The sequence below is a fragment of the Prenolepis imparis genome, unplaced genomic scaffold, assembly GCF_030444845.1.
Source record: "Prenolepis imparis isolate NDT839.2.m4 unplaced genomic scaffold, iyPreImpa1.0 SCAF_5, whole genome shotgun sequence".
Taxonomy (NCBI): Eukaryota; Metazoa; Arthropoda; class Insecta; order Hymenoptera; family Formicidae; genus Prenolepis; species Prenolepis imparis.
This window is the reverse complement of record NW_028141163.1, coordinates 3,814,924-3,840,970: the sequence shown is the minus strand read 5'-3', so window position 1 is coordinate 3,840,970 and position 26,047 is coordinate 3,814,924. Positions and strand designations below refer to the sequence as shown.

The 26,047-nt window shown below is 32.2% G+C and overlaps 3 protein-coding genes across 13 annotated transcripts in view; 2 read left to right on the top strand and 1 right to left on the bottom strand.

The window, feature by feature from the left end:
- The first annotated feature begins 7,410 nt into the window (after window positions 1-7,410).
- LOC145935882 (transmembrane protein 222) lies at window positions 7,411-8,384 on the top strand. Its single transcript, XM_083037634.1, has 4 exons — window positions 7,411-7,596; window positions 7,678-7,888; window positions 7,960-8,090; window positions 8,186-8,384. Exons 1-4 carry the CDS (start codon window positions 7,466-7,468, stop codon window positions 8,265-8,267), a joined length of 555 nt encoding a protein of 184 aa, XP_082893760.1. The 5' UTR covers window positions 7,411-7,465; the 3' UTR covers window positions 8,268-8,384.
- Window positions 8,385-8,444: 60 nt separating this feature from the next.
- LOC145935883 (uncharacterized) lies at window positions 8,445-25,425 on the bottom strand. 8 transcript variants are annotated; one of them, XM_083037643.1, is made up of 3 exons: window positions 24,995-25,425; window positions 23,392-23,626; window positions 8,445-9,551 (listed from the first exon to the last, which is right to left on the bottom strand). In XM_083037643.1, the coding sequence occupies exon 3, from the start codon at window positions 9,546-9,548 to the stop codon at window positions 9,096-9,098; it is 453 nt and encodes a 150-aa protein (XP_082893769.1). In that variant the 5' UTR covers window positions 9,549-9,551; window positions 23,392-23,626; window positions 24,995-25,425; the 3' UTR covers window positions 8,445-9,095. The 8 variants fall into 8 exon arrangements, with proteins under 8 accessions (XP_082893769.1, XP_082893765.1, XP_082893766.1 ...); XM_083037639.1 differs by lacking the exons at window positions 23,392-23,626; window positions 24,995-25,425 and adding an exon at window positions 10,141-10,518 and having other exon boundaries at window positions 8,445-9,568; XM_083037640.1 differs by lacking the exons at window positions 23,392-23,626; window positions 24,995-25,425 and adding an exon at window positions 10,141-10,518 and having other exon boundaries at window positions 8,445-9,548.
- Window positions 10,948-26,047, top strand: part of Hdac4 (histone deacetylase 4) — a 108,681-nt gene continuing 93,581 nt past the window's right edge. For 2 of the 4 annotated variants that reach the window (XM_083037608.1, XM_083037610.1), the window contains exon 1: window positions 18,539-18,659. Coding sequence is in view for 2 of the 4 variants with exons in the window: in XM_083037613.1 (XP_082893739.1) it covers window positions 18,623-18,659 (37 nt within the window). In the remaining 2 variants the exon portion in view is untranslated. Of the gene's footprint in view, window positions 11,055-11,349; window positions 12,052-18,538; window positions 18,660-26,047 lie in introns of those variants that run through there. The other 2 variants (XM_083037613.1, XM_083037612.1) reach the window with 2 other exon arrangements.

The window sequence follows — 26,047 nt, the reverse complement described above, 5'->3', positions numbered from 1 at the left end:
AAGGATGCGTCGCACAGGTTCCGCGTCAAAACAGTATCAATTTCTACTATTTTAAGACGAGCCAAAAATTCATCGAATATACATTTTAATAGTACATTGATTACAGAATTATTTGGTACCAAGCAGACACCAGCGTACAAATTTTTTAACTTGATATACATAAAATAAGGATGCGTCGCACAGGGTCCGCGTCAAAAAAGTATTGATTTCTAATATTTTAAGACGAGCCAAAAATTCATCGATTATACATTTTAAAAGTACATTGATTACTGAATCAATTGGTACCAAACAGACACCAGCGTACAAATTTTTTAACTTGATATACATAAAATAAGGTTGCGTCGCATAGAGTCAGCGGTAAAAAGTATCGATTTCCAATATTTTAAGACGAGCCAAAAATTCATCGATTATACATTTTAAAAGTACATTGATTACAGAATCATTTGGTACCAAACAGACACCAGCGTACAAATTTTTTAACTTGATATACATAAAATAAGGTTGCGTTGCATTGGGTCAGCGGTAAAAAGTATCGATTTCCAATATTTTAAGACGAGCCAAAAATTCATCGATTATACATTTTAATAGTATATTGTTTACAGAATCTTTTGGTACCATGCAGACACCAGCGTACAAATTTTTTAATACGATAAACATAAAATAAGAATACGTCGCACAGGGTCCGCGTCAAAAAAGTATCGATTTTTAATATTTTAAGACGAGCCAAAAATTCATCGATTATACATTTAAAAAGTACATTGATTACAGAATTATTTGGTACCAAGCAGACACCAGCGTACAAATTTTTTAACTTGTTATACATAAAATAAGGTTGCGTCGCATAGGGTCAGCGGTAAAAAGTATCGATTTCCAATATTATAAGACGAGCCAGAAATTCATCGATTATACATTTTATTAGTATATTGTTTACAGAATCTTTTCGTACCATGCAGACACCAGCGTACAAATTTTTTAATACGATAAACATAAAATAAAAATGCGTCGCACAGGGTCCGCGTCAAAAAAGTATTGATTTTTAGTATTTTAAGACGAGCCAAAAATTCATCGATTATACATTTTAATAGTATATTGATTACAAAATTATTTGGTACCAAGCAGACACCAGCGTACAAATTTTTTAACTTGATATACATAAAATAAGGATGCGTCGCACAGGGTCCGCGTCAAAAAAGTATTGATTTCTAATATTTTAAGACGAGCCAAAAATTCATCGATTATACATTTTAAAAGTACATTGATTACTGAATCAATTGGTACCAAACAGACACCAGCGTACAAATTTTTTAACTTGATATACATAAAATAAGGTTGCGTCGCATAAGGTCAGCGGTAAAAAGTATCGATTTCCAATATTTTAAGACGAGCCAAAAATTCATCGATTATACATTTTAATAGTACATTGTTTACAGAATCATTTGGTACCAAACAGACACCAGCGTACAAATTTTTTAACTTGATATACATAAAATAAGGTTGCGTCGCATAGGGTCAGCGGTAAAAAGTATCGATTTCCAATATTTTAAGACGAGCCAAAAATTCATCGATTATACATTTTATTAGTACATTGTTTACATAATCTTTTCGTACCATGCAGACACCAGCGTACAAATTTTTTAACTTGATATACATAAAATATGATTGCGTTGCATAGGGTCAGCGGTAAAAAATTAACGATTTCTAATATTTTAAGACGAGCCAAAAATTCATCGATTATACATTTTAATAGTACATTGATTACAGAATCATTTGGTACCAAACAGACACCAGCGTACAAATTTTTTAACTTGATATACATAAAATAAGGTTGCGTCGCACAGGGTCAGCGGTAAAAAGTATCGATTTCCAATATTTTAAGACGAGCCAATAATTCATCGATTAAACATTTTAAAAGTACATTGATTGCAGAATCATTTGGTACCAAACAGACACCAGCGTACAAATTTTTTAACTTCATATACATAAAATAAGGTTGCGTCGCATGGGGTCAGCGGTAAAAAGTATCGATTTCCAATATTTTAAGACGAGCCAAAAATTCATCGATTATACATTTTAATAGTACATTGATTACAGAATCATTTGGTACCAAACAGACACCAGCGTACAAATTTTTTAACTTGATATACATAAATTAAGATTGCGTTGCATAGGGTCAGCGGTAAAAAATTAACGATTTCTAATATTTTAAGACGAGCCAAAAATTCATCGATTATACATTTTAATAGTACATTGATTACAGAATCTTTTGGTACCATGCAGACCCCAGCGTACAAATTTTTTAATACGATAAACATAAAATAAGGATGCGTTGCACAGGGTCCGCGTCAAAAAAGTATCGATTTCTAATATTTTAAGACGAGCCAAAAATTCATCGATTATACATTTTAAAAGTACATTGATTACAGAATCATTTGGTACCAAGCAGACACCAGCGTACAAATTTTTTAACTTGATATACATAAAATAAGGTTTCGTCGCATAGGGTGAGCGGTAAAAAGTATCGATTTCCAATATTTTAAGACGAGCCAAAAATTCATCGATTATACATTTTAATAGTATATTGTTTACAGAATCTTTTGGTACCATGCAGACACCAGCGTACAAATATTTGAATACGATAAACATAAAATAAGGATGCGTCGCACAGGGTCCGCATCAAAAAAATATCGATTTCTAATATTTTAAGACGAGCCAAAAATTCATCGATTATACATTTTAAAAGTACATTGATTACAGAATCATTTGGTACCAAACAGACACCAGCGTACAAATTTTTTAACTTGATATACATAAAATAAGGTTGCGTCGCATAGGGTCAGCGGTAAAAAGTATCGATTTCCAATATTTTAAGACGAGCCAAAAATTCATCGATTATTCATTTTAATAGTACATTGATTACAGAATCTTAAGATTAATTTTTGGCTCGTTTTGAAATATTGAAAATTAAAATTTTTAAGCCGCTGACCCAATACGGCGCGGATTTATTTTACGTGTAATAGATCAAAATGATTGGACGCTGGTATGTTGATGGTACCATCATAATGTGCACATAATGTACTGTTGAAATATATGAAAGATTAATTTTTGGCTCGTTTTAAAATATTGAAAATTAAAATTTTTATGCCGCTGACCCCATACTGCGCGGATTTATTTTACGTATAATTGATCAAAAAGTTTGTACGCTGGTATGCTGATGGTACCATCATAATGTGCATATAATGTACTGTTGAAATATACAAAAGATTAATTTTTGGCTCGTTGTAAAATAATGATAATTAAAATTTTTATGCCGCTGACCACATACGGCGCCGATTCATTTTACGTATAATGGATCGAAAAGTTTGTACGCTGGTATGCTGATGGTACCATCATAATGTGCATATAATGTACTGTTGAAATATATGAAAGATTAATTTTTGGCTTGTTTTAAAATATTGAAAATTAAAATTTTTAAGCCACTGACACCCATACGGCGCACAATAATATCACGTGTATTATACCAAAATATTTGTAGGCTGGTATGCTGATGGTACCATCATAATGTATATATAATGTACTGTTAAAATACACAAAAGATTAATTTTTGGCCACTTGTAAAATATTGAAAATAAAAATTTTTATGCCGCTGACCCCATACGGCGCGGATTCATTTTACGTATAATGGATCAAAAAGTTTGTACGCTGGTATGCTGATGGTACTATCATAATGTGCATATAATGTACTGTTGAAATATATAAATGATTAATTTTTGGGTCTTTGTAAAATTTTGAAAATTAAAATTTTTATGCCGCTGACCACATACGGCGCCGATTCATTTTACGTATAATGGATCAAAAAGTTTGTACGCTGTTATGCTGATGGTACCATCATAATGTGCATATAATGTACTGTTGAAATATATGAAAGAATAATTTTTGGCTCGTTTTAAAATATTGAAAATTAAAATTTTTAAGCCATTGACCCCATACGACCGCCAATATTATTACGTGTATCATAACAAAAAGTTTGTAGGCTGGTATGCTGATGGTACCATTATAATGTGCATGTAATGTACTGTTAAAATACACAAAGGATTAATTTTTGGCTCGTTGAAAAATATTAAAAATTAAAATTTTTATGCCGCTGACCCCTTACGGCGCACAATAATATTACGTGTATTAAACCAAAATGTTTGTAGGCTGGTATGCTGATGGTACCATCATAATGTGCATATAATGTACTGTTAAAATACACAAAAGATTAATTTTTGGCCACTTGTAAAATATTGAAAATTAAAATTTTTATCCCGCTGACCCCATACGGCGCAGATTCATTTTACGTATAATGGATCAAAAATTTGTACGCTGGTATGCTGATGGTACCAACATAATGTGCATATAATGTACTATTAAAATACACAAAAGATTAATTTTTGGCTCGTTTTGAAATATTGAAAATTAAAATTTTTAAGCCGCTGACCCCATTCGGCGCACAATAATATTACGTGTATTATACCAAAATGTTTGTAGGCTGGTATGCTGATGGTACCATCATAATATGCATATAATGTACTGTTAAAATATACGAAAGATTAATTTTTGGCTCGTTTTAAAATATTGAGAATTAAAATTTTTAAACCCCTGACTTCATAAGGTGCACAATAATATTACGTGTTTTATACAAAAATGTTTGTAGGCTCGTATGCTGATGGTACCATCGTAATGTGCATATAATGTACTGTTGAAATGTATAAAAGATTAATTTTTGGCTCGTTGTAAAATATTGAAAATTAAAATTTTTAAGCCGCTGACCCCATTCGGCGCACAATAATATTACGCGTATTATACCAAAATGTTTGTAGGCTGGTATGCTGATGGTACCATCATAATGTGCATATAATGTACTGTTAGAATATATAAAAGATTTATTTTTGGGTCTTTGTAAAATTTTGAAAATTAAAATTTTTATGCCGCTGACCACATACGGCGCCGATTCATTTTACGTATAATGGATCAAAAAGTTTGTACGCTGTTATGCTGATGGTACCATCATAATGTGCATATAATGTACTGTTGAAATATATGAAAGAATAATTTTTGGCTCGTTTTAAAATATTGAAAATTAAAATTTTTAAGCCGCTGACCCCATTCGGCGCACAATAATATTACGTGTATTATACCAAAATGTTTGTAGGCTGGTATGCTGATGGTACCATCATAATGTGCATATAATGTACTGTTAAAATATACGAAAGATTAATTTTTGGCTCGTTTTAAAATATTGAGAATTAAAATTTTTAAACCCCTGACTTCATACGGCGAACAATTATATTTCGTATTTTATACCAAAAAGTATGTACGCTGATAATCTGATGGTACCATCATAATGTACAGGCAATCTACTGTTGAAATATATAAAAGTTTAATTTTTTGTTCTTTTTAAAATATTAAAAATCGATATTTTATTGCTGCCAACCCATTAAAACTCAGGTTCATATTATGTGTATTAAATGAAAAAATTTGTAGGCTAGAATCTATTTGGTACAGAAATAATCTGCATATAATGTACTATTAAAGAAAACAATTAATTAATTTTTGGCTCTGTTTAAAATATTAAAAATCGATACTTTTTTAACGCGAACTCTATATAACGAAGAATTATACTATGTGTATTAAACGAAAAAATTTGTACGCTCGAATCTGTTTGGTATAAGAGAAATCTGCATAAAATACAGAAATAATCTGCATATAATGTACTATTAAAAAAAACAATTAATTAATTTTTGGCTCTTTTTAAAATATTAAAAATCGATACTTTTTAAACGCGAACCCTATATAACGAAGAATTATACTATGTGTATTAAACGAAAAAATTTGTACGCTCGAATCTGTTTGGTATAAGAGAAATCTGCATAAAATACAGAAATAATCTGCATATAATGTACTATTAAAAAAAACAATTAATTAATTTTTGGCTCTTTTTAAAATATTAAAAATCGATACTTTTTAAACGCGAACCCTATATAACGAAGAATTATACTATGTGTATTAAACGAAAATATTTGTACGCTCGAATCTGTTTGGTATAAAAGTAATCTGTATAAAATGTACTATTAAAAAAAACAATCAATTAATTTTTGGCTCTTTTTAAAATATTAAAAATCAATACTTTTTTAACGCGGACCTTATATAAAGCAGAATTATATTATGTGTATTAAACGAAAGAATTTGTAAGCTCGAATATATTTGATATAAAACTAATCTGCATAAAATGTACTATTAAAAAGAACAAGCGATGAATTTTTGTCTCTTATTAAAATATTAAAAATTTATACTTTATTGCCGCGGATCTATAAAACTCAGACTTATATTATGTGTATTATATAAAAAAAACTTATACGCTCGAATCTGTTTGGTATAAAAGTAATCTGCATACAATGTACTATTAACAAAAAACAAGCGATGAATTTTTTTCTTTTTTAGTATATTTAAAGATAAAACTTTGTAGCCGCGAACCTTACACTGCGCAGACTTATATTATATATATTATATAAAATAATTTGCATGCTCGTATTTATTTAATATAAAGAGCCAATATAATTTATCGCTTGTTTTTTTCAATAATACGTTGTTTGCAGATTATTTTTATACCAAATAGATACGAGCGTGCAAATTCTTTTATTTGATATACATAATAAAAGTTTGCGCCGTATAGGATCCGCTGCTATAAAGTATCGATATTTGATATTCGAAAGAATAGGCAAAAATTTATTGCTTGTATATTTCGATAGTACATTGTATTATATATATAAAAGTTATCTGGAAACAATGAAATATATTATTCGAGTTTTAAGTAGTAAACATATTATTTGTAATATTATTTATAACATTTTTTATTTTTATAACATATTTTTATTTTAAAATTTAATTAGCAAATTAACGCTTTAATTATCTGATTTCTGTCAAAAAATGTTAATCAAATTTAAACAAACTTTATATAAAAATATCATTTTTATAATACCTATCATTCTTTTTAATATAAAATTGAAGAATGGCGCGCGCGTAGCGCGCGCTTGAGCTAGTTAGATAAATAGTTAATGTTAATTATGTTATTCCATCCACAAAAATCAGCTGATTAAAGCGGTAATTTATACTAATTAATTTTTAAAATAATATGTTATAAAAATTAAAATAATATAATATGTTCTAATAATACTTTAAACTCAATTATTATTTTTGACAGTCATCATCAGCTGATTTCTGTCAAAAAATATTAACCGAGTTAAAGTATTATAATATATTATTATTTTAATTTTTATATAATATATTAATTTTTTTCAATATAATTAGCGAATTAACGCTTTAATCGGCTGATTATATATATATATATTATTTGTATGTATTATATACATATGTCATATGTTTGCGCTCTCCATGTGACGCCGTAGCGCTACATATCGCACGAAAGATGAGAGATCCTGATCTGCTGACAGGTATCCCGGAGCTGTCAAATGATTCGCCCGAGATGGATCTCAGTATTCATCCGGAGAGACAAAGATTTCCTTTCTGCATCGTTTGGACTCCTCTACCGTTAATAACGTAAGTCAGTCACAATTATGCGTATTACAATCATAACCTCGTCTCTTACGTATTTGACATTTTATTTATTTGATTTTTAAGGTATTTTCTACCATTTATTGGACACATGGGCATTGCAACGTCGACAGGAGTAATAAGAGATTTTGCTGGTCCTTATCATGTCTCCGAAGACAACATGGCATTTGGTAAACCTACCAAATATTGGCAACTAGATTATACTAAAGCCAAAGGAGGCATACAAGGATGGGACGCTGGTGTGGCAGAAGCGAGTGAAATTTATAAAACTAGAATGGTAACGAAATCATTTAATTCAGAGATTATAAAGCTTTTATGATAACTCTACAGAATTAATCTTTTGTACAGCACAATTTATTTTGCGATAATTGCCATTCACATGTAGCAAAAGCTTTGAACTTGATGTCCTATGATAACTCAAATAACTGGAATATGGTGAAACTGGCTTTTCTTATATTGTTTCATGGGAAATACATAAGGTAAAATCTGTCATCTATATGTGTATGTGTGTGTAAAAATTTACATACAATTTATATATGGCTATTATTAATATTACTTATTATATATATTTCAGTGTTTTGGGATTTCTTAAAACTTGGTTACCATTCTGCATAATTGTTACAATTATATTAGTATTAAGTTTGTGTGTATATTAATTATAACATATAAATCGATTTATATATAACTTATACATTTAAGATACAATTTATTCAAACTCATTATAAAAATTTGACAAGAACATTATTTATAGGATATCTAAAAACAATTTATTATGCTTCATTTTTACACTTTAAAATTAACATATATAATGATTATATAATTGCTATGCAATAATAAAATTAAATCCAAGATATATATGGCTTCTGACAACATTGTATCCTATACATCTAAAGAAAATAATTAACTTTATTTGTTATTTAGAAAGTTATTAAAGCTCCATGATATTAAAGAATCGAAGCAATTATTTTTCTTAACTTGCATAACATGTCGCAAGACATGTAACAACAAATGTGTGCTTTAATCACATGTGCGAACATTATAGCAATGTCGAAGATAAAACTATTTCTTTGAGCAAGATCAAATTAAAGAATAAATTCTAAAAAATACTTTTTTTTTTACAGTAATTAGTTTTTTTTCACAGTAATTGATTTCGACAAACCAATTTTTTTTCAAAGAGAAGATATAACTGCATATGAATATTTAATTTATTCGTATATTAATTAAAATTCATATATTTTTTATTTAAAAAACACATTTTCACTTGTTCTAATATTAAAAAACAGAAATACTTAAAAAAATTGCAGTTTATATAGAATTAAAAAATCAAACTTGATTAAGCGAGTATTATATGACACAGTTCACCACTTCAAAAATATGATTTTATTATACATTCAAATAACTAACGATAAGAATATATATACCTAAGTTTGATTCCTTAATTCATAGAATATACACTCTTTTTATATAACAAACGGGATTTTAAGTTACTCATCAGTCCTGCTATTCATTTCTGTAATAACTCCTGTTTCAAGAGAAAAATCATAATCATAATTTTGATTTTCTAATCTTTCAACAAAAGATAATATTTCGCTAATCCGTAGGCCATCAATCTCCAAATCATTATTCATATTACTTTCCAAATGTTTGCATAACTTAAATGGCACACCGCTTAAATAATGTGGAGCGTCCGCTTGTTGACTTAGCTTTGGTAAATCGCCAGTCGACATTGTGGGATTCATCGGAGTCCCACCGATCAATGGATATAACCCACTGGGGTAAGATGTACCTGGGCCACTAACGTTAGGTGGCAACGAGGTTCTTCTTCTTTCAATTACTACAAACTCGTCTCCTGAATCTGCAGAAGGTTGTTGCTCTTGCTCATCTCTGGATTCGGGAGGTGAATCCTTGTGCTTTTTCTTGCCAAAGAGCCAAGACATCTTCTGCAAGATATCTTGATCTAAAATTTCGTTAGAATTCTACTATACACAAACAATCGAGTTGTAATTGAGACATGCTGGAAATTTAATATATGCTAATCTCTAAATAAAATATTTAGGAGGCAGAAGTTAAGATTGTAAAAAAAGTATAACGCACTTTAAAAAGTTAGGGTTATTTGATATATACAAGATACTTGGTTATATTAGCTAAGAAATTAAATACTAATTTAACAATGACTAAAGTATAGGTTAATTCACTAATAAATAGAAAATATTTCTCTCTCATCTATAATAAAATCCTTTTTATAAAAAATAAGAAAGTGTGTTAAATGACACATTCTCGTAGAACATTTCTATCAAAATTTATTGTTAAGATTGAATATACTTTTAATACATTTAATGATTTTCTTTTAGAGAAACGTGTGACTTGATGTTGCAAAGAAAGATATTATTTTGATATTGCTTTGTAAGATTTTTTTCAGTCCTATGGGGAGATGAAATAAACTCGAATTGTTAACATTATCATACGTGATAGAAAAATTATAAGTTGTGTGATAAGAGATACTGAAAAAAAAACACAAAATTTACTCACACGCAGGCAGTTAATAAACTAAAAAAGGATTAAAACCACAGACTCAAATGAATGGCCCACATTAAAGACTGACCATACTGCTATCGCTTTTGTTAATCGCTTCTTCAAGATTCAAGATAAATAAATGCGTGTATAAATATACGCAACACAACAAAACACTTTAGCGTGTAGTCGGTTATCGAGATGAAACAAGTTTGCTTGTCACTTCGCCAGATGACAGATGTCAAGAGTCAGTTCGTTTTAACTACAGTTTCTGCACTTTGTTAAAATAAAACAAATGAATATTTATATACGAGTACATTGTTACTTATTCGAGAAAAAAAATGTAATTAATTGTAAGACGAAGATGAACGACTCATATGACGTCATTGCAAATTTTAAAAGATCGAATGGATAGCAAATTACATTTTTTTAACAATTATTTTTTTCGTTTAATTAATAGAGGAGTATTATTATTTCGATCTTGATATTTATATATTATTAAAGCGTAATTTTAATTATATAATTATTATATATGTGTTATAATTAAAGTATTTATTTATATAAAAAAAATCATATTTCAAGAAAGATAAAGATATTTTATTTCTGATAAAAGCGTTCGAGGCATTTGTAGCATCAAGTCGACCGCTTCTTATTGATTTACTTGTTACAAACACAACGAAGAATCTGATTGGCCAGACTGGACAAAAGAGGCAAAAGTCCCGTTTTGATTGGTCAACCACTTCGTAGCATTTGTTAGCGCATAGTCGATCTATATCAATTTCAGTATAGGGTTGAAGCGAAGAAGGCCAGTTTGTCCGTTAGTTTGCATCGACCATCGCTAGATATCAGCACAATATTGAATTGCTGCGTTAAAAATAAGTCGGCGGAGGAGATTTCGATAATTATATCAACCGGATCTATTAATTCAAAAGGTAATAAAAAGACTCTGATGTTTTTCATTTTTAATCATCCGATCTGTATGTAATTATTCCAAATAAATATTTTTGATCGATTAACTCATGCGATTATATAACTCATAATTCGCTATTAATTTTATATAATTTGCAACTTCGTGATGTTGCACACGCATATGCACGTATATATGTATACATTATTCATTTAATATATATTATATATTTCTATAAATTATTGTACAGTTATGTGAAACTATTGTTTGTATTCGTATATTTGCATCAGCATATTTTTCGATCGTGATATTTCCTGAAAAGGGCAGGGTGAATTTTCAAACAAAACGCAATTCCTCTCGTAACGGCTAAACTCCGCGCTATCCAAACGACTGGGATCTCGCGGGCCGAGCGTTTCCGAGCGTCGGCGGAAAACGCCGAGGGGCCACACGACCTCTGTAGGTCGCGCGCGGCTGTTCGCGCTTGTTTCTCGCGCGAAAAGAGACGCAGGCAGCTTCCGACACGTCTTCCGCTTTCTTTCACGCGCGCGAAATCTCGCGAAAAGGGACACCGCCGCAGCCCATCACCCCTTCGTCGCGTTTTCGGGACGCGTGTTCGACGGGCGCATGCGTACGTACATACGTATATGCCACGTACGTGCGTGTGTGTATGTGTGTATGTGTGTATATGTGTGTATACGCGTTAGTAGGGTCGGATAGTCTCTTTCGGGATCGCGCGCGGCCGGTCGTATCATAGTTCGACAAAGTGCGTCGAGGTAGCGGCGCGATCGCATTGTTTTTGTGTCGCACGCACGCACGTACGCATGTACGGTATCGTAATCCGAAACGCACCGCGCGAGTGAACGCGAACGTACATATATCCGGCGCGAATCGCGTATCTCTTTCGCGTCTCCCGGTCATTTTTCGCGCTCCTCCTTGGCTGATACGGCGAATGTCCTTCGGCCGTTAGGACGAGCATCGTTTCCGCGAAGGACGACAGCATCGGGGGGATATAGGTGTGGCGGGTAAGTACGATCCGTCTTGTGTATGTACATATATGTGTACATGTGTTTATGTCGTGTATATATTCTGCCGATGTCAACCGACACCGAGCACGAATTTCTCGTGCGATTATCACGAATGATCGTTTAAATTCGTACAGATGTGTACGTTGTAGAATTCGCGATATGGCGCGTCGTTATTACGAAGTCTCGTCTCGACTATAATAGGGTAATTTTGCGTGTTATAATAAGCGTTTTCGCGATACGGTTACGAAGGCAGCTCCAAAATAGAAGAAGAATGCTACATGATGCTACGTAAGTTACAGATCGAATACAATTTAGATCGTTTATTTTGACATTGTGCTTCACACACACACACACAATCGTGCTTCAATTTGTATTGAAAATATGCAGGGATCCTCTCTTTCTCGTTGTAATTTTGCAAGGGTCGATGGAACGGTCACATATGGAATTGCGTTGTAATGAGATTCTCTCAGTCCGATATGCATTCACTATGATGTATTATTACATTGCACTCACTTCTCGAGATAATCGCACGAGCATCCGTGAAGCAACTGACCTTTAGCGAGTGATGTATAAATGTAAACAAAAGCGTTGTTACGCGCTATAGGGTCAACACAATTATAATTTTGAAATATTCAGATATTTAAGAGATGAAAATGACATTTATACGAAACTGGAGATATTTATATCGAGTAATAATTTTCTAATTTATATACATATATATATATATATATATATATGCGTCTTTCTCTCTCCCTCTCTCTCTTTTTATTTCACTCTACACAAATCCCCATCTTATTGTTAAATCTGCCTTGGGCTTAATTAAGCATGTAGAAAATCGAAAAAATGTTGATTTTGAAAAAAATACTATCTTTTATTTATATACATCCTATCGCGTAAATTTTATCGTCTGCAAAAATTTTATCTTCCGGAAATCAATAAATACTTTTAATAATACAACAACAATTATATAATAATAAAAATAAATGAATAATTACAAGTATAAAGCGTATACCTATAAATACATGTATAACGAATATGTCAGCGCATATATATTTTGAATGAAAAAAAAAAAATATTTTTCAGAAATTATATGCAGATATATATAAAATAGATATGTATATGTATAAAATACATAAGATCTAAAGTAGATTAAAAAATTGTTTTCGATCTAGACTCGAAGCAAATCTTGAAACGATTCTGAAAACACTTTCTTAGAAAAGAATTTAAATCTAGACACTAAGAAAAAAAGTTGTTAACTTGACTAAATCGTTCAACTAATTACTATTTTGTTAATTGAACATATATAAGTATTTAAGTCAAAACACATTATATTAGATTTAATATGTTGTATTTAAATTAAATACAACATATTAAACCTAATATAATGTGTTTTTACTTAAATACTCTTCTATATATGTTCAATTAACAAAATGGTAATTAGTTGAACGATTTAGTCAAGTTAACAACTTTTTGTCTCAGTGGATGTATATTTAATTAAACAAATTAGAGAGAGAAAAGAAAGAAAGAGAGAATATATTGAGAAAAGCCGCGAAAATTTGACAAGCAAGATTATTGCAAGATAGGATATTTCTTGGATCCGCGTTTTTGGAATCGCGCGCGTGGAATGCTCTCGTTTTGTACGATCGTCTGTTATCTCTCGGAGCGAGATAATTAATCCTCTATTCAATCCTCTCTCTTAATCCGCGTCGCGACTCACCGCGTGGAGCGGCTTTTACAAGCGCATCATTGCGTTGCGTCGCGTTACATCGCGATAAAAAAGCGAGCTGCACCTTTTTGCGCTCACGTTTATCACCGCGTAGATTCCCGAGCATTTAATGTCGACGGCAGAGTCCGGCAATAACGTATGTTGCACCATGGACTTAACCTTTACATTCTTTTTTTATTTGCGTGTGTCGCGGCCGTTATATTTTTAATATCCTTATAGGTCAGAATTTATAGGGAAGCTCAAGTTATAAATATATATATATATCCCGCTTTTATTAAGCAATAAGTGTTGCGTCCAATTAACTCCGTATGGAGGATCGATAAAACTTTACCGTTTTTACTTCCTTTCTCTCTCTCTCGAGCCTCTTTCGAAAATGTTTTTAGTTTGCGTCACGATATATTATTATTTTATTATTTTTTAAGAGCGAGAAATATTGTGTCGATGACATAATAATCTCTCTCTGTCTCTTACGAAATATAGCTGTAATTAAATCGATCAATAGAAATTGTCAGTTACGTATAAGATGCCATTTAGAGATTGAATTCATCGTTTTACGTTTTTTTCAAGTATGATTCTTCGCCGTTTACATCCGCTTGCGTTTTGTGTCGTAAGAGCGATTATCGCGCGAACGATCAACTATATAGATAGACCTGAGAGATCGTGCTGTTTTATCAGCTGTTATTACGCAAATGACGCCGATGGTATAAAATCGTGTAAATATTCATTGAAACTCAATATAATTTCGATGCGTTCAAGCAAATTATCTTCATGTTTATTCGTGATACGCGATAATTAGCTTAGGATACATCACGCTGCGTCTACATACAACATGGAAAGTTTTACTTATCAAAATTGTTTTTCAATATTTTAAAGAGACTTTTGCGCGGTCGCGCAAATTTATATACATATATATATATATATATATATATATATATATATATAACGTAACGTGACATTTTTTTTGTACCGATCCCTTTTTTCCTTCATTCTAATTGTATTATCGTGCAATCCGTTTTAATTAACACAACTGAATATCAGCCGACGTATATTACTCTATAATTATTTCAAATCAGAATTGTGCCAACGCGAGGGAGATGCATCACCGATACATATCCAACTGTCAAGAGCACGAATAGACCCAAAATAAAATCGATAATCACAGATAATTGTAATAATCAAATCCAAGCGTCCATAAGCAGACAATCACATTATTGAGGAGTTTTAGGAGCAGTGCATAATTGTATAATGCCATATATAATTATGTAATGCCACACATTGGATAATTCTATAATAGCCGCATTTTTCTTTCATGTCCCTTTCCTCCCTCGTCCTTCGTTTTTCTCTCTTTCTCTTTAATTCTGTCGGATTTATTTTTATCACGATTACGACGACACATGCAAAACTATACGACAGTAAAACTGTGCGCGCGCGAACGGAAATGAAATATTTATTTTCCACGTATTATTAGTTTTTTTCAGAGCATCGACACAGTTTGGTTTATTGAAAAAAATGGTTTGCACGTTGATAAAATGTTATTTCGCTTTTTATCCATAAAATTCTATATATTGGTCGTCATTCCGTTTCACGAACGATCCATTTCGATCATGGGGATGGGAGTGTGAATTTTTATAATTTTAATGGTTGCCCTGGAATGTATATTACGTTCCATTTATTAATAATAAATCATTATTGTCGAATGACGAATGTGGCATATAACGTGACAAATTACTTTTTTTTATCGATATCAAGGAGGCACAGGTAAAATATATATATTGTAGCGAGCGCTGCTCGTTTTGTACTAAATAGAGACTTCATTAGAAATTGACGCATATTGTTGGAATATTATTTAAAAGTTAATGTTAAAATATTATTCTTTGATGTTATATATTTATTTTTTTAATCTTAGATTTTTGTTTATATCCCTCTTTAATTATCATTTTAATTGCGTGCGACTACAACATTATTTTCTTCAATTAACTGTATTTAATTAATAAAGCGAGATTTTTTTATATTGACAATTAAAATAAAATCGAAAATAAAGTTAAAAAATTAAATAAAATTTCAACTTATACATATAATACATATATATCAAAGAAATATTTCTCGCGTTTGTATAGTATATACGTTCACATATCGTGATCGATCGAATAGCTTATTTTTACACCACGCGCGGAAGTGAAATACTCTAGTTTGTCATGAAACAATGGTCAATATCGCGAGATTCCTTTTTTATCGAATTATGGAGATGATATCGTCGACGCGCGCCCGATCGTCATACAATCTGCCCAATCTAAAATATGCTCTCGATGAGGGCAAACCATCAAATTATTACGGACAGACGGTTATTAGCTGCGTGACCGCTGATTTTATTCGAGTTCACCTCACGAACTCGAATCCTAATTAAATCGGTTTATCGCGGGATATTTTCGTGTGACTGCCGCAAATCGTGCTTTTATTCGAAGGCAATGTTTCTCTCTTACAAATTATTCGTAATAGATTTTAATTTCGCTCACGTGATTTGCAAAATGAAATTTGCCGACTGAATTTATATGTTTTATATGGACGATAGGATCCTTGAACGAAAGGTCCATAATCCCTGATTTTAAATACTGAATTTTGTAATACTCAGAAATTAAGTTTATCTTTCAAATTATGACGCGATTATCTTGATTAATTTTTCTGTGATTTATTTCTGCGCGAGTAATTATTGCATGCGATTGAAAAATTAAAAAAGAATTATGCGGATACGTATCCGTTTGACAACAATAATACCGTTGAATTGAAATTAAATGGATATTAGCGATTAATAGCTTAGTCAAACCGTTAGTTTCTAAAATTGTCGAGTAGTTACTAGTCGGATTTCTAACGTTTCGTCTTTGGTCGTGCTCGATTTGTCTCGGCGTAAATAAGTCAGGAAAGTCCCGACGATCATCGAGAAATCCGAGGACAGATTTCTCGTCGCACTATCCCAATCTTATGTTCCGCTTCGTTCTATTTTAGGACATTATATTTGACAACTGGGTCAGCTGGTAGGAGGTAGTGTCTGTTTGATATCGCAATTTGTGAAAAGAAAGGAAAGAAAAGAGTTTTTAGGATATTTCTACTCGTTATTTTGTATTATTTGAATACATCATACAGCTATTTTTAATGTTTCATTTAATATTTAATTTTATCAACCGTATTTAATTTATTCAACTTTTATTCATCAGTCATTTTTGTTCACATTCGTGATAGTTCTCTCGCTTCGATTCTGCTACACGTGCGCAGTTATTAAAAAGCGATTTCATTCTTTCATGACACGTGTCCTTTGGGACTACATGATACATCGGTTATCTTGTCAAATTGAAATAGTCTCCATATATGTCATCCAAAAATTTCACAGGCGAAGCGAAGCCAGGATTTTAAAAAATATTCGTGAAAACACTATGCAAACATAAATTCGCCACCGGGCAGCGTTTTTCTGACATCCTGTTGGTCATATTTCCAAAATGTTTTTGCCCGCGTTACACTTTTCAGTCAATAAAATCGAGAGAGCGCACGTAATGAAAAATGATTATTCAATATTACTAATGATGGAAATTGCGAAAATTGCGACCGATTTATGCAGACTTCAAGCGTGAACAACGACAAAAATATATTTTTATATGACTTTTTACATACACTTTGCATTTTATTTCGCCTGAGTGCCGTGCAATCATGAAAATTATTCACGATTCGTAAAAATAAAAAACGGTGCAATTTTAATAAGCTCGACTCTCTCTGCTTTTTGATATTTCGATGATTCGATTGTACATATGGTGTTAATAATTCGATTTCTTTAATAAATAAGTATTTAGAAGAAGAAATACTTAAAGGCAGATTATGTCCTCGAAAAACTTATGTTCTTTTTATGCGAAAATCAGTGATATTGTGAAAAAAAGTATCATAATATTTAAATATTTTTTTTATGTTTTTTCTTCCAAATAGACAAGTATATGTAGTTAGGAAAATATGTAAAAATATTCTTTTAAGATTAGTGTTTCGGTACTTTTTTTATTAGTCTTTTCAAACTTTCGAAAATAAATATCTATTATCAAAGCAAATCGTGTGCCATCGATATGATAAATCGTAATATAAAAATAAAACTGAACTGCTTAAAATAATTATATGAACAATCATAGTATTGAAATTATTAATATAGCTAAGCAGATTTTGCTCGATGTAAAATTTATGTATCGATGAAATTAAATATATACGGGAGTATCGCAAAGCGTGTGCTCAGGTTTACATAATTCATAAACAAATCGCGCTTCTCGTTTTTACGACACGATTTGGTATCCTAATTGATATAAATATATCCAGATGACAACGACGGACTTCCTCCTCCCAGTGCCAAATAGAAATTCCGGTGTGTCACGGGGAAGCTCCAGTACGTGTCTCACAGTTCTCTAATTGAATCGGTGTTAAAATGTAACATCAAGACCATCGCGCGGATAAATCATTCATCTTTTACGAAATGTAGCTAGCTATCGTTACGATCTATTATATAAATTTTCATCTGCTATGTTTCCGCGCGTTGATATCAAATAAATAAATAATTATAAAATTATTTTTATATAAATATATATTGTCACTATTGAAACTCTGATACATCGACTATTTCCATCTTTGACTTGCTTTTATTTTTTACATAGTATATATCAGCTGTTTCTAATATTTTTTTTGAACTCTTGAATTATTTATATCTATTAATATCACAGATTTGTTCTTATTTTTCAGAAAGCCGATGCAATATCGAAGTAAACAACGATTGGACGTTGCGAGAGGGTAAATGTGCCGCGCGGTGGATATTCAAACTCCAGGATGACCAGCGAGCATCCGTCGACGAGTGCGGCAAAAGGTGAGTACATAAGATGTATTTACATATAGATAGAAAACAGAAAAAGTTATTTGCGGTATATCGTTTAATTAATCACCGGAATGAAATCTAATGAATCAAGAGCGATGAAACAAAGCGAATAGAACCGTGGTTTCTTCTCTCTTTCTCTCTCATCCTCTTTCTCAATTTATTATTTCTTGGATAATTATATAGTTGAATTAGAAAGATATCTATTGGTCGGAAATTTGATGGTTCTCACCATCAAGGTCTATATCAAATGACATTGCAATCGCGAATTATGTCGTCAGGAAGTACAATTTCCGCATTATATTATGTGAAAATTGGAATATCGTGGTTTCGTGTCAAATTCCTATTCACATTTAAAGTCTGATTAAAGTTTTAACTCGTGAAAAAAATAATTTAATAAAATTGATAACAAAAAAAATATATATATATATAATTGAAACAAAAAAATTAAAGTTTGAATTGAAAATATATTTATATTTCTGATGAGTTCAATTCTCAATACTGTAAAACGTCGCAAGAATCGTGACATTTATGTGTTAAAATCATTAGCATAACATGTACTTTTCTGCATTTAAAGTATCGAGCTCGTTGAAATTATATCGGTTTTTATTTCTATGAAATATGAATTTTTATGATTGCAGTGCACTCGGGTAAAATAAAATGCAAAATGTATATAAAAAAATTACATAAAAAAAATGTTGTCGTTATTTATACGAAAACACGTGCTTTACGAGATTCGCATAATCGGTCATAATTTTCGCATATCATCAACTGCGCATTGAATAATCATTTTTCATTGCACATGCTCTTTTAATTGACGGAGAAGCGTAACACGCTCGGAAACATTTTGAAAAATATGGTCGACAGAAAAATGCCTTGCGGCGAATTGAATTGTGTGCTACGCGGTATTTTCGCCAATATTTTTTCAAAGCCTGGTTCCATTTCATCTGTGAAATTTTTGAGTGACGCACATTGGAGAATATTTCAATTTAAAAAGATTGTAACCGATGCATCATGCAGCCCGCGAGAGATAGGACACATGTCATAAAAGTGAAATCGTTTTTTAATAACTGCGCCTAGCATACTATATAAATGAGAAAAATGTCTCAAACGCGAATAACAAACTGAATTTGTTGTAAATTAAACGTGCGATTAAGATCAGATATTAAATAAAACATTGAACCAAGATGGATAAAGGAATAAAATATTGCGCGAAACGCGTCTGTCCGTTTGTGCCAGGAATTCCGGAATGCCGCTTACATAACGCGAATTCCTGACAGTCGCTCCGAAATGCGCGATTCGATTATAGTGTCTGTGACAACGACAACTATGATGCGTTTCATATACTGAGATGTAGTGCGACGCAATATTCATATTTGTAACATCCGGATAACATACTTGCAGTGTCAAATTATCGCAAAAGCGCGCAAGATATTTACTCGGAATCTTTAAGCTTTAAAACATTGGATATATTATTTTTTTTTAAATGTCACCCAAAATATACACAATTATTATATAATAATATAATATTGCATATTTAAACAATATTTACTATAATTTAATAATGTTCATAAATCAACATGTATATTAAATTTGTTTATTAACGTTTATCCATTTATTACATCAATTGAACGGCAATATTTATAGTGACTTACGAATCTTTTTTAATTTGAACATTTTTATTGACATTTTTTTAATATAAAAAAATCGCAAAATTAATTTTCGTCCGAATATCCTAGTCAGACTGCATTCTGGAATATTATTTTCCGGTACAGCCAAGATTAATATTCTAGATTAGAATAATAATATTCTAATATTAATTAATATTATTGTCAGATACGACGGTATACTAGCGTATTCACGCGAGAATGGCGCGTTTGTTGCTGAATTTTGCGTGCACGCGGCTATACCGTGCCGTATGCACATACGGCATTATATTAATAGAGAACATGTACTTTCGCCGCGCCACGATGACCCATGCAACGTGATGAAACACAGCGACGTATACAAAGTTATCGCGGCCCGAGAGAGATGCACGCGAAGACAAATTAGACAATTTTAGTTATCTAAATGTATTAAGAAACATACGGTTTGAATGGCGTCAAATTTTTTTGAAAATTTTTTCAATAATGTCGACGTATACAGGATATCGTAAGACCACCCAAGGACTACGATGTCTTTGTGATTACGTGAATAAATTCTCTGTATTTCTCACACACTTTCTTGCTAGATTCTTCAACAAAATTCGTTAGGAAAAATTTTTTAATTATAAACGAATGAAAATCGCGCGAATCATGCATTTTACGTAACACTCTCACAAGAGATATGATTAGCTTCTCTAAATTAAATTACAAAAGATGAACAATTTAGAAGTTAAATCAAAACTATAGATATCAGAATCAGAAAATGTGTCACAGAAACTTTATCAATTACATGTTTATTGCTGTCATTGATGTAAATGAAAATTTTTCTACAAATTATATGGATAAATAGAATATATCGCCAGTGATTTATTCCCACTGTTGCTACAGAAAAGTCAATGTCAAATTTGTTACGAAATCGTTGATGTAATATTATTCAATGGTTTAAATGGTATAATGTTTAACGAGAGAGAGAAAGAGAGAAACGCGAAACGTCCATCATTCCGCGCCTCGGATGATACGAACGTGATGCAATGTCATTTGCGAGGATCAGCAACGTCGACGCTCATCCGTAATTTTATGCACACGGACGCATTAAATAACACAGCCGGTCAGGCTAATGAAGCGCGCAGCGAGGAGATGAGGTGAGTTTGCACATATCGAGTGCGCTACTATTTTTAGCCAACGCCATATTGCGTTATACGTTTCGTAACCACTGCCGATACTTGGTGCTCGATCGCATCAACTGGATCGTTGGTGTGTGATGCGTTTTATTTACTACGCATACTTTGCAATATTTTTATTATTCGCATTGTGATAGCGACAAACGCATATAAACATATAAATGATGAATAAAAGTTGCTTTGCAAGAGCAATCGCTGGAATATTAATGAATTTTAGATTCGAAATGGAATTTTTATCATATTTGAGAATAGATCACAGAAATTTGAACGTTAATTATGTAATTAAATAATATCTATTATTTGTTGGAATACTTATAGTACACTGAAAGAATTTTCTCGTAGAATTTACCCCGAAAATCATGATAATCGTGGGGCAATATGATATGGAAAAAATTTTATGAGAATTTTTCTGATTAATATTTATCACAAGAAAAATAATAATATCTATCACAATAAAATATAAAACATGTTTGATTAATTTTACTATGCAGTTTAGTAAAATTAATCAAACATGTTTTATATTTTATTGTGATAGATATATTATTATTTTTATTGTGATAAATATTAATCAGAGAAATTCTCATAAAATTCTTTCCATACCATATTATCCCACGATTACCATGAGATTTTCAGGGTAAATTCTAAGAGAAAATTCTCTCTGTGTACTTATTATAAACCCATACGTAACTTTTATAATATATATATATGTATATTCCGAAATCATTCCATTTTTTTTTTTTTTTTTCATAAAATTGAAAGATTTTGATTTTTATGAAGAGTTTAACAAATATTATTTTTAAATATTGAGTACACTAATTATACAATACGCATTTATTTATATTAATATTTTGATCCTACACTCTCTCTCTTTCTCTCTCTCGAAATTCCCAACATATCGATTTTTATTTCTCCAATTGACAAGCAATCATAGGATATCATCCGACATAATTGTTCTCACTTACATGTGATACTTTATGTCTAAATTTCGTTTTTTTTAAATTGTCTATCCCAACGCATAAAATAAATAATCTATGCATATAATCGGGAAAGGAGGATCGTTCAACTCTAGCTGCGTCTCCGTTTCTCCCAGCGTAGTTCGACGATCTCGAAGCACGCGTTGCAACTGCTCTTTCGATTAATCGCCGACATCAATGAGCACCGAATCGCGTCTCCTCTCCGCGACCTTCGACATTCGCGCTCACGTAAAACGCTCGAACTTGACTTTGGTGGAGTCCCGCGTCCCGTTGATTTTGGCAGGCACGTGTGTTACCCCCTTTTCTTCGTCTCGTCGTCGATTCCGCTCGACGATTCCCCCGATGCGTCGCACACTAAATCATTTCGATCGAGCGGGTGAATGATAATATACGTCATCGTTTACGTAGTGTTCTCGGTTTGCGAAACTTCGCAATGAGTGCCCGAGATTTGACGAAACCTCGCGACAGATAATATAATTTACGTAACGCACGATTGTTGAAACGAATAATAATTGCCGATGAATCATGCAGCTTGATGACTTCTCTGATTATTATTTTTACTATTGATGTAAATTTTATTTACTTCGAGGTAATTTGCATAAGCTTGTATCAAGTTCGAGATGATTATAGTATGTTTTTTTCATTAATCTTTTATTTTTCTCAAAATATATTCAATATTATCTACGATTTCTTAAATAAACATAATTGGGATAATCAGTTACGCGATTTACACTCCGTACATTTGGACGAATCAATTATCCATTGATCGTGCTATCGACGAGGTACATCTTGGAAGAGTCCGAGGTGGCGGAAAAACAGAAATAACTCGAAGCAAATATTACCGGGCCAGGATAATAATATGAATGAAATACTGGCGGCCTGTTGGTTAGGTAAGAAGCTGATGATGTTTCTCTCGAAGCCAGCTTACGCGTTTCCCTCTCCTTTCCCTCCCTCGTTTCTTCTGTTTCTGAGGAAGGAGGAGTGGACGATCGTACACCTCTTTCCTCGAAATTGGAGGATGCTATCTGAACTCTTCTGGTCTATCTGCACATGAATGAAGAGAGAACGTCCTGGCACTTGAATCCGTGCACCGGTTAAGGTAGCGCGGACATTCAATCCGTGAATGATCGCGATGAGAGAGATTTTGCTTCTTGACTAAAATGCTGTAAATATTTTTACATGCAAAGATATATTCAAATATATTAATTTTTTTACAAATATAACACGAGAGAAGACTATATGATTTGTTTTTTAAGTGTATATCCATTTTAACACACTTCTGTACAAATTTTTAATACGCGTATCGATACTTGGTGAAATGTTGCTGGTGCAAATTTATAGTAATTCCATTTTACTCTTCTCTCCGGGAGCGAGAAGGGATAATCTGGCGTAGAAGGTTTATATCTGATGACGATAACGATTATTACAACACGCCGGCAAGACCTCCCACAGATCGAGCTGTCGCTGACAGAAATATATTGTTTGTCCGATCGCGAGATATGCGGGAGACGTTTACGACTATTATTAATTGGAAGTGTTGTGCCAAGTTGCCGAAATAAACACTGTTCGACTATCTCTCCCTCGTTGTGCTTTTGTACACACGGCTTTAAACATGGCGGTAACGATTTTATTATGCAAAATTGTGCGACGGATCTTCGTTCCGGAGACGAACGATGGCATCGTTTGAAAATAGTCTAACCGATATATGAGTTTCTTTTTTTTATCTGATCTGACTGGTGTTAAAATTTCGGCCGGTTTTGAAAATTTCGCTGAAATTAATACATTACTGGCAATTATTTTTATATTCACATTAAAATTCATAACATTCGCAGATTAAAATAGCTCATCTTTTTTAATGTAAACAGATCACGTGTATAATGTTTCTTTTTTTGAAGAGTTGGAGATGCAAATAGTTGATATTTCAAGTATAAATATACGTGTAAGCATGAGTGTAAAATGTCAGCATCTTTTGAGGATAAGATTTTAAAAAAAGGTAACTCTATTGCGAAACGAATTAGTTTATGTATCATATAATCCATTCAATAAATTATAAAAAAATATTGAAAATATAAAATGAGAAATAAAATTATATATATTGAACGTAAGGTTTTTTTTTGCGAAAGTTGTCGGATAAAAATTTAATTCTCCTGTAAAAACTTTAGAAATTTTTGAGTTGCACAAGAATGTTGAAGACTTTGTAGACTATTTGATGGGTGTGTGAAGTTGGCACCCCTATGTTATGCTATCATAGTTCTGTTAAGAGTTCTGAGTTATTTAGAACCATAGGAAGAGTTCTTGATAATTTTTAGAAATAGTTCCGGTCATTACGATAACGAAAATTAGTTTCAAAAAATTGAGGTGCCAACTTCACATTTTTTACACATCGAGTTTTAATAGTTTTATAAGCAGAGTTTTAAGGTTCTTTTAAATAGTTATATAGTTCTTGATTATTTATCTCTATAAAAATTGCAAAACTCTTTCAAAAAATAATCAGGAAGTATGTAACTATTAAACAATTTAAATTTACTCACCTCACGGTTGTTGCCCGATGCCTCTCCCCGGGCCTCCTTCTCGTACAAGTTTCGAAACACTTGCACTCGCGTTATTTTTTTTCGTTAGCGACGCGCGGCGATGCCCGGGTTTTAGCTATCACAATCTTCGACGCGTTTCGGTAAAACGCGAGACTCGCGAGAGCTTATTCGCGCGCGAATAAAACCGAAGCTCCATTTTCATTGCGCGCTTCTTGCCGGTCCGCGAAAGGACGAGTGTATTAATTAGCGTCTTTGGCGGTTAATTATCGTATAAATCCGATCGCAATCGCACACGTGTAATTGATCTCGTCGATCGTGATGAATCGCGCTCAATGTTCGTCTCGCTGCATCCTTCGGCGACTTGAGTGCGTCGCGGCAAAGTCGCTCTCTTGATCATCTTCGTTCGATAAGCCCCTGCGAAAAGTGGGTCTTGGAAAAAGCGGCGACACGAAAATGGAGCTTTGGTTTTATTCGCGCGCGAATAAGCTCTCGCGAGTCTCGCGTTTTACCGAAACGCGTCAAAGATTGTGATAGCTAAAACCCGGAGGGCGTCGCCGCGCGTCGCAAACGAAAAAAAATAACGCGAGTGCAAGTGTTTCGAAACTTGTACGAGAAGGAGGCCCGGGGAGACATCGGGCAACAAAAGAGCAACCGTGAGGTGAGTAAATTTAAATTGTTTAATAGTTTTATAGTTCCTGATTATTTTTTGAAAAAGTTTTGTGCAATTTTTATAGAGATAAAAAAATATACTTTCAATATCGAAGATATTTTTAAAATATCAAGTTCTGGGGAAAGACATTAGAGTTCTGAATCGTACTCGATAAGACAAGAATAAACGTGAAAACAGCATAGCTCTATCTATTATATAATTTCGAAGAGATTGATTTTTTTTAATTAATACACTTTTACGAAACACTTAGAAAATCATGAACTCTAACGTTTTTCACGAGAACTTGATATTTTAGAAATATCTTCGATATTGAAGGTACGTTTTTTTATCTAAAAATTGCAGAACTCTTTCAAAAAATAATCAGGAACTATATAACTATTTAA

Excerpts from the sequence above, each read along its gene's own strand:
- LOC145935882 (XM_083037634.1), top strand. The coding sequence starts at position 7,466 with ATGAGAGATCCTGATCTGCTGACAGGTATCCCGGAGCTGTCAAATGAT. Across the intron at positions 7,597-7,677 it reads ACTCCTCTACCGTTAATAAC|GTATTTTCTACCATTTATTG; the intron begins GTAAGTCAGTCA and ends TTGATTTTTAAG. Across the intron at positions 7,889-7,959 it reads AAATTTATAAAACTAGAATG|CACAATTTATTTTGCGATAA; the intron begins GTAACGAAATCA and ends TCTTTTGTACAG.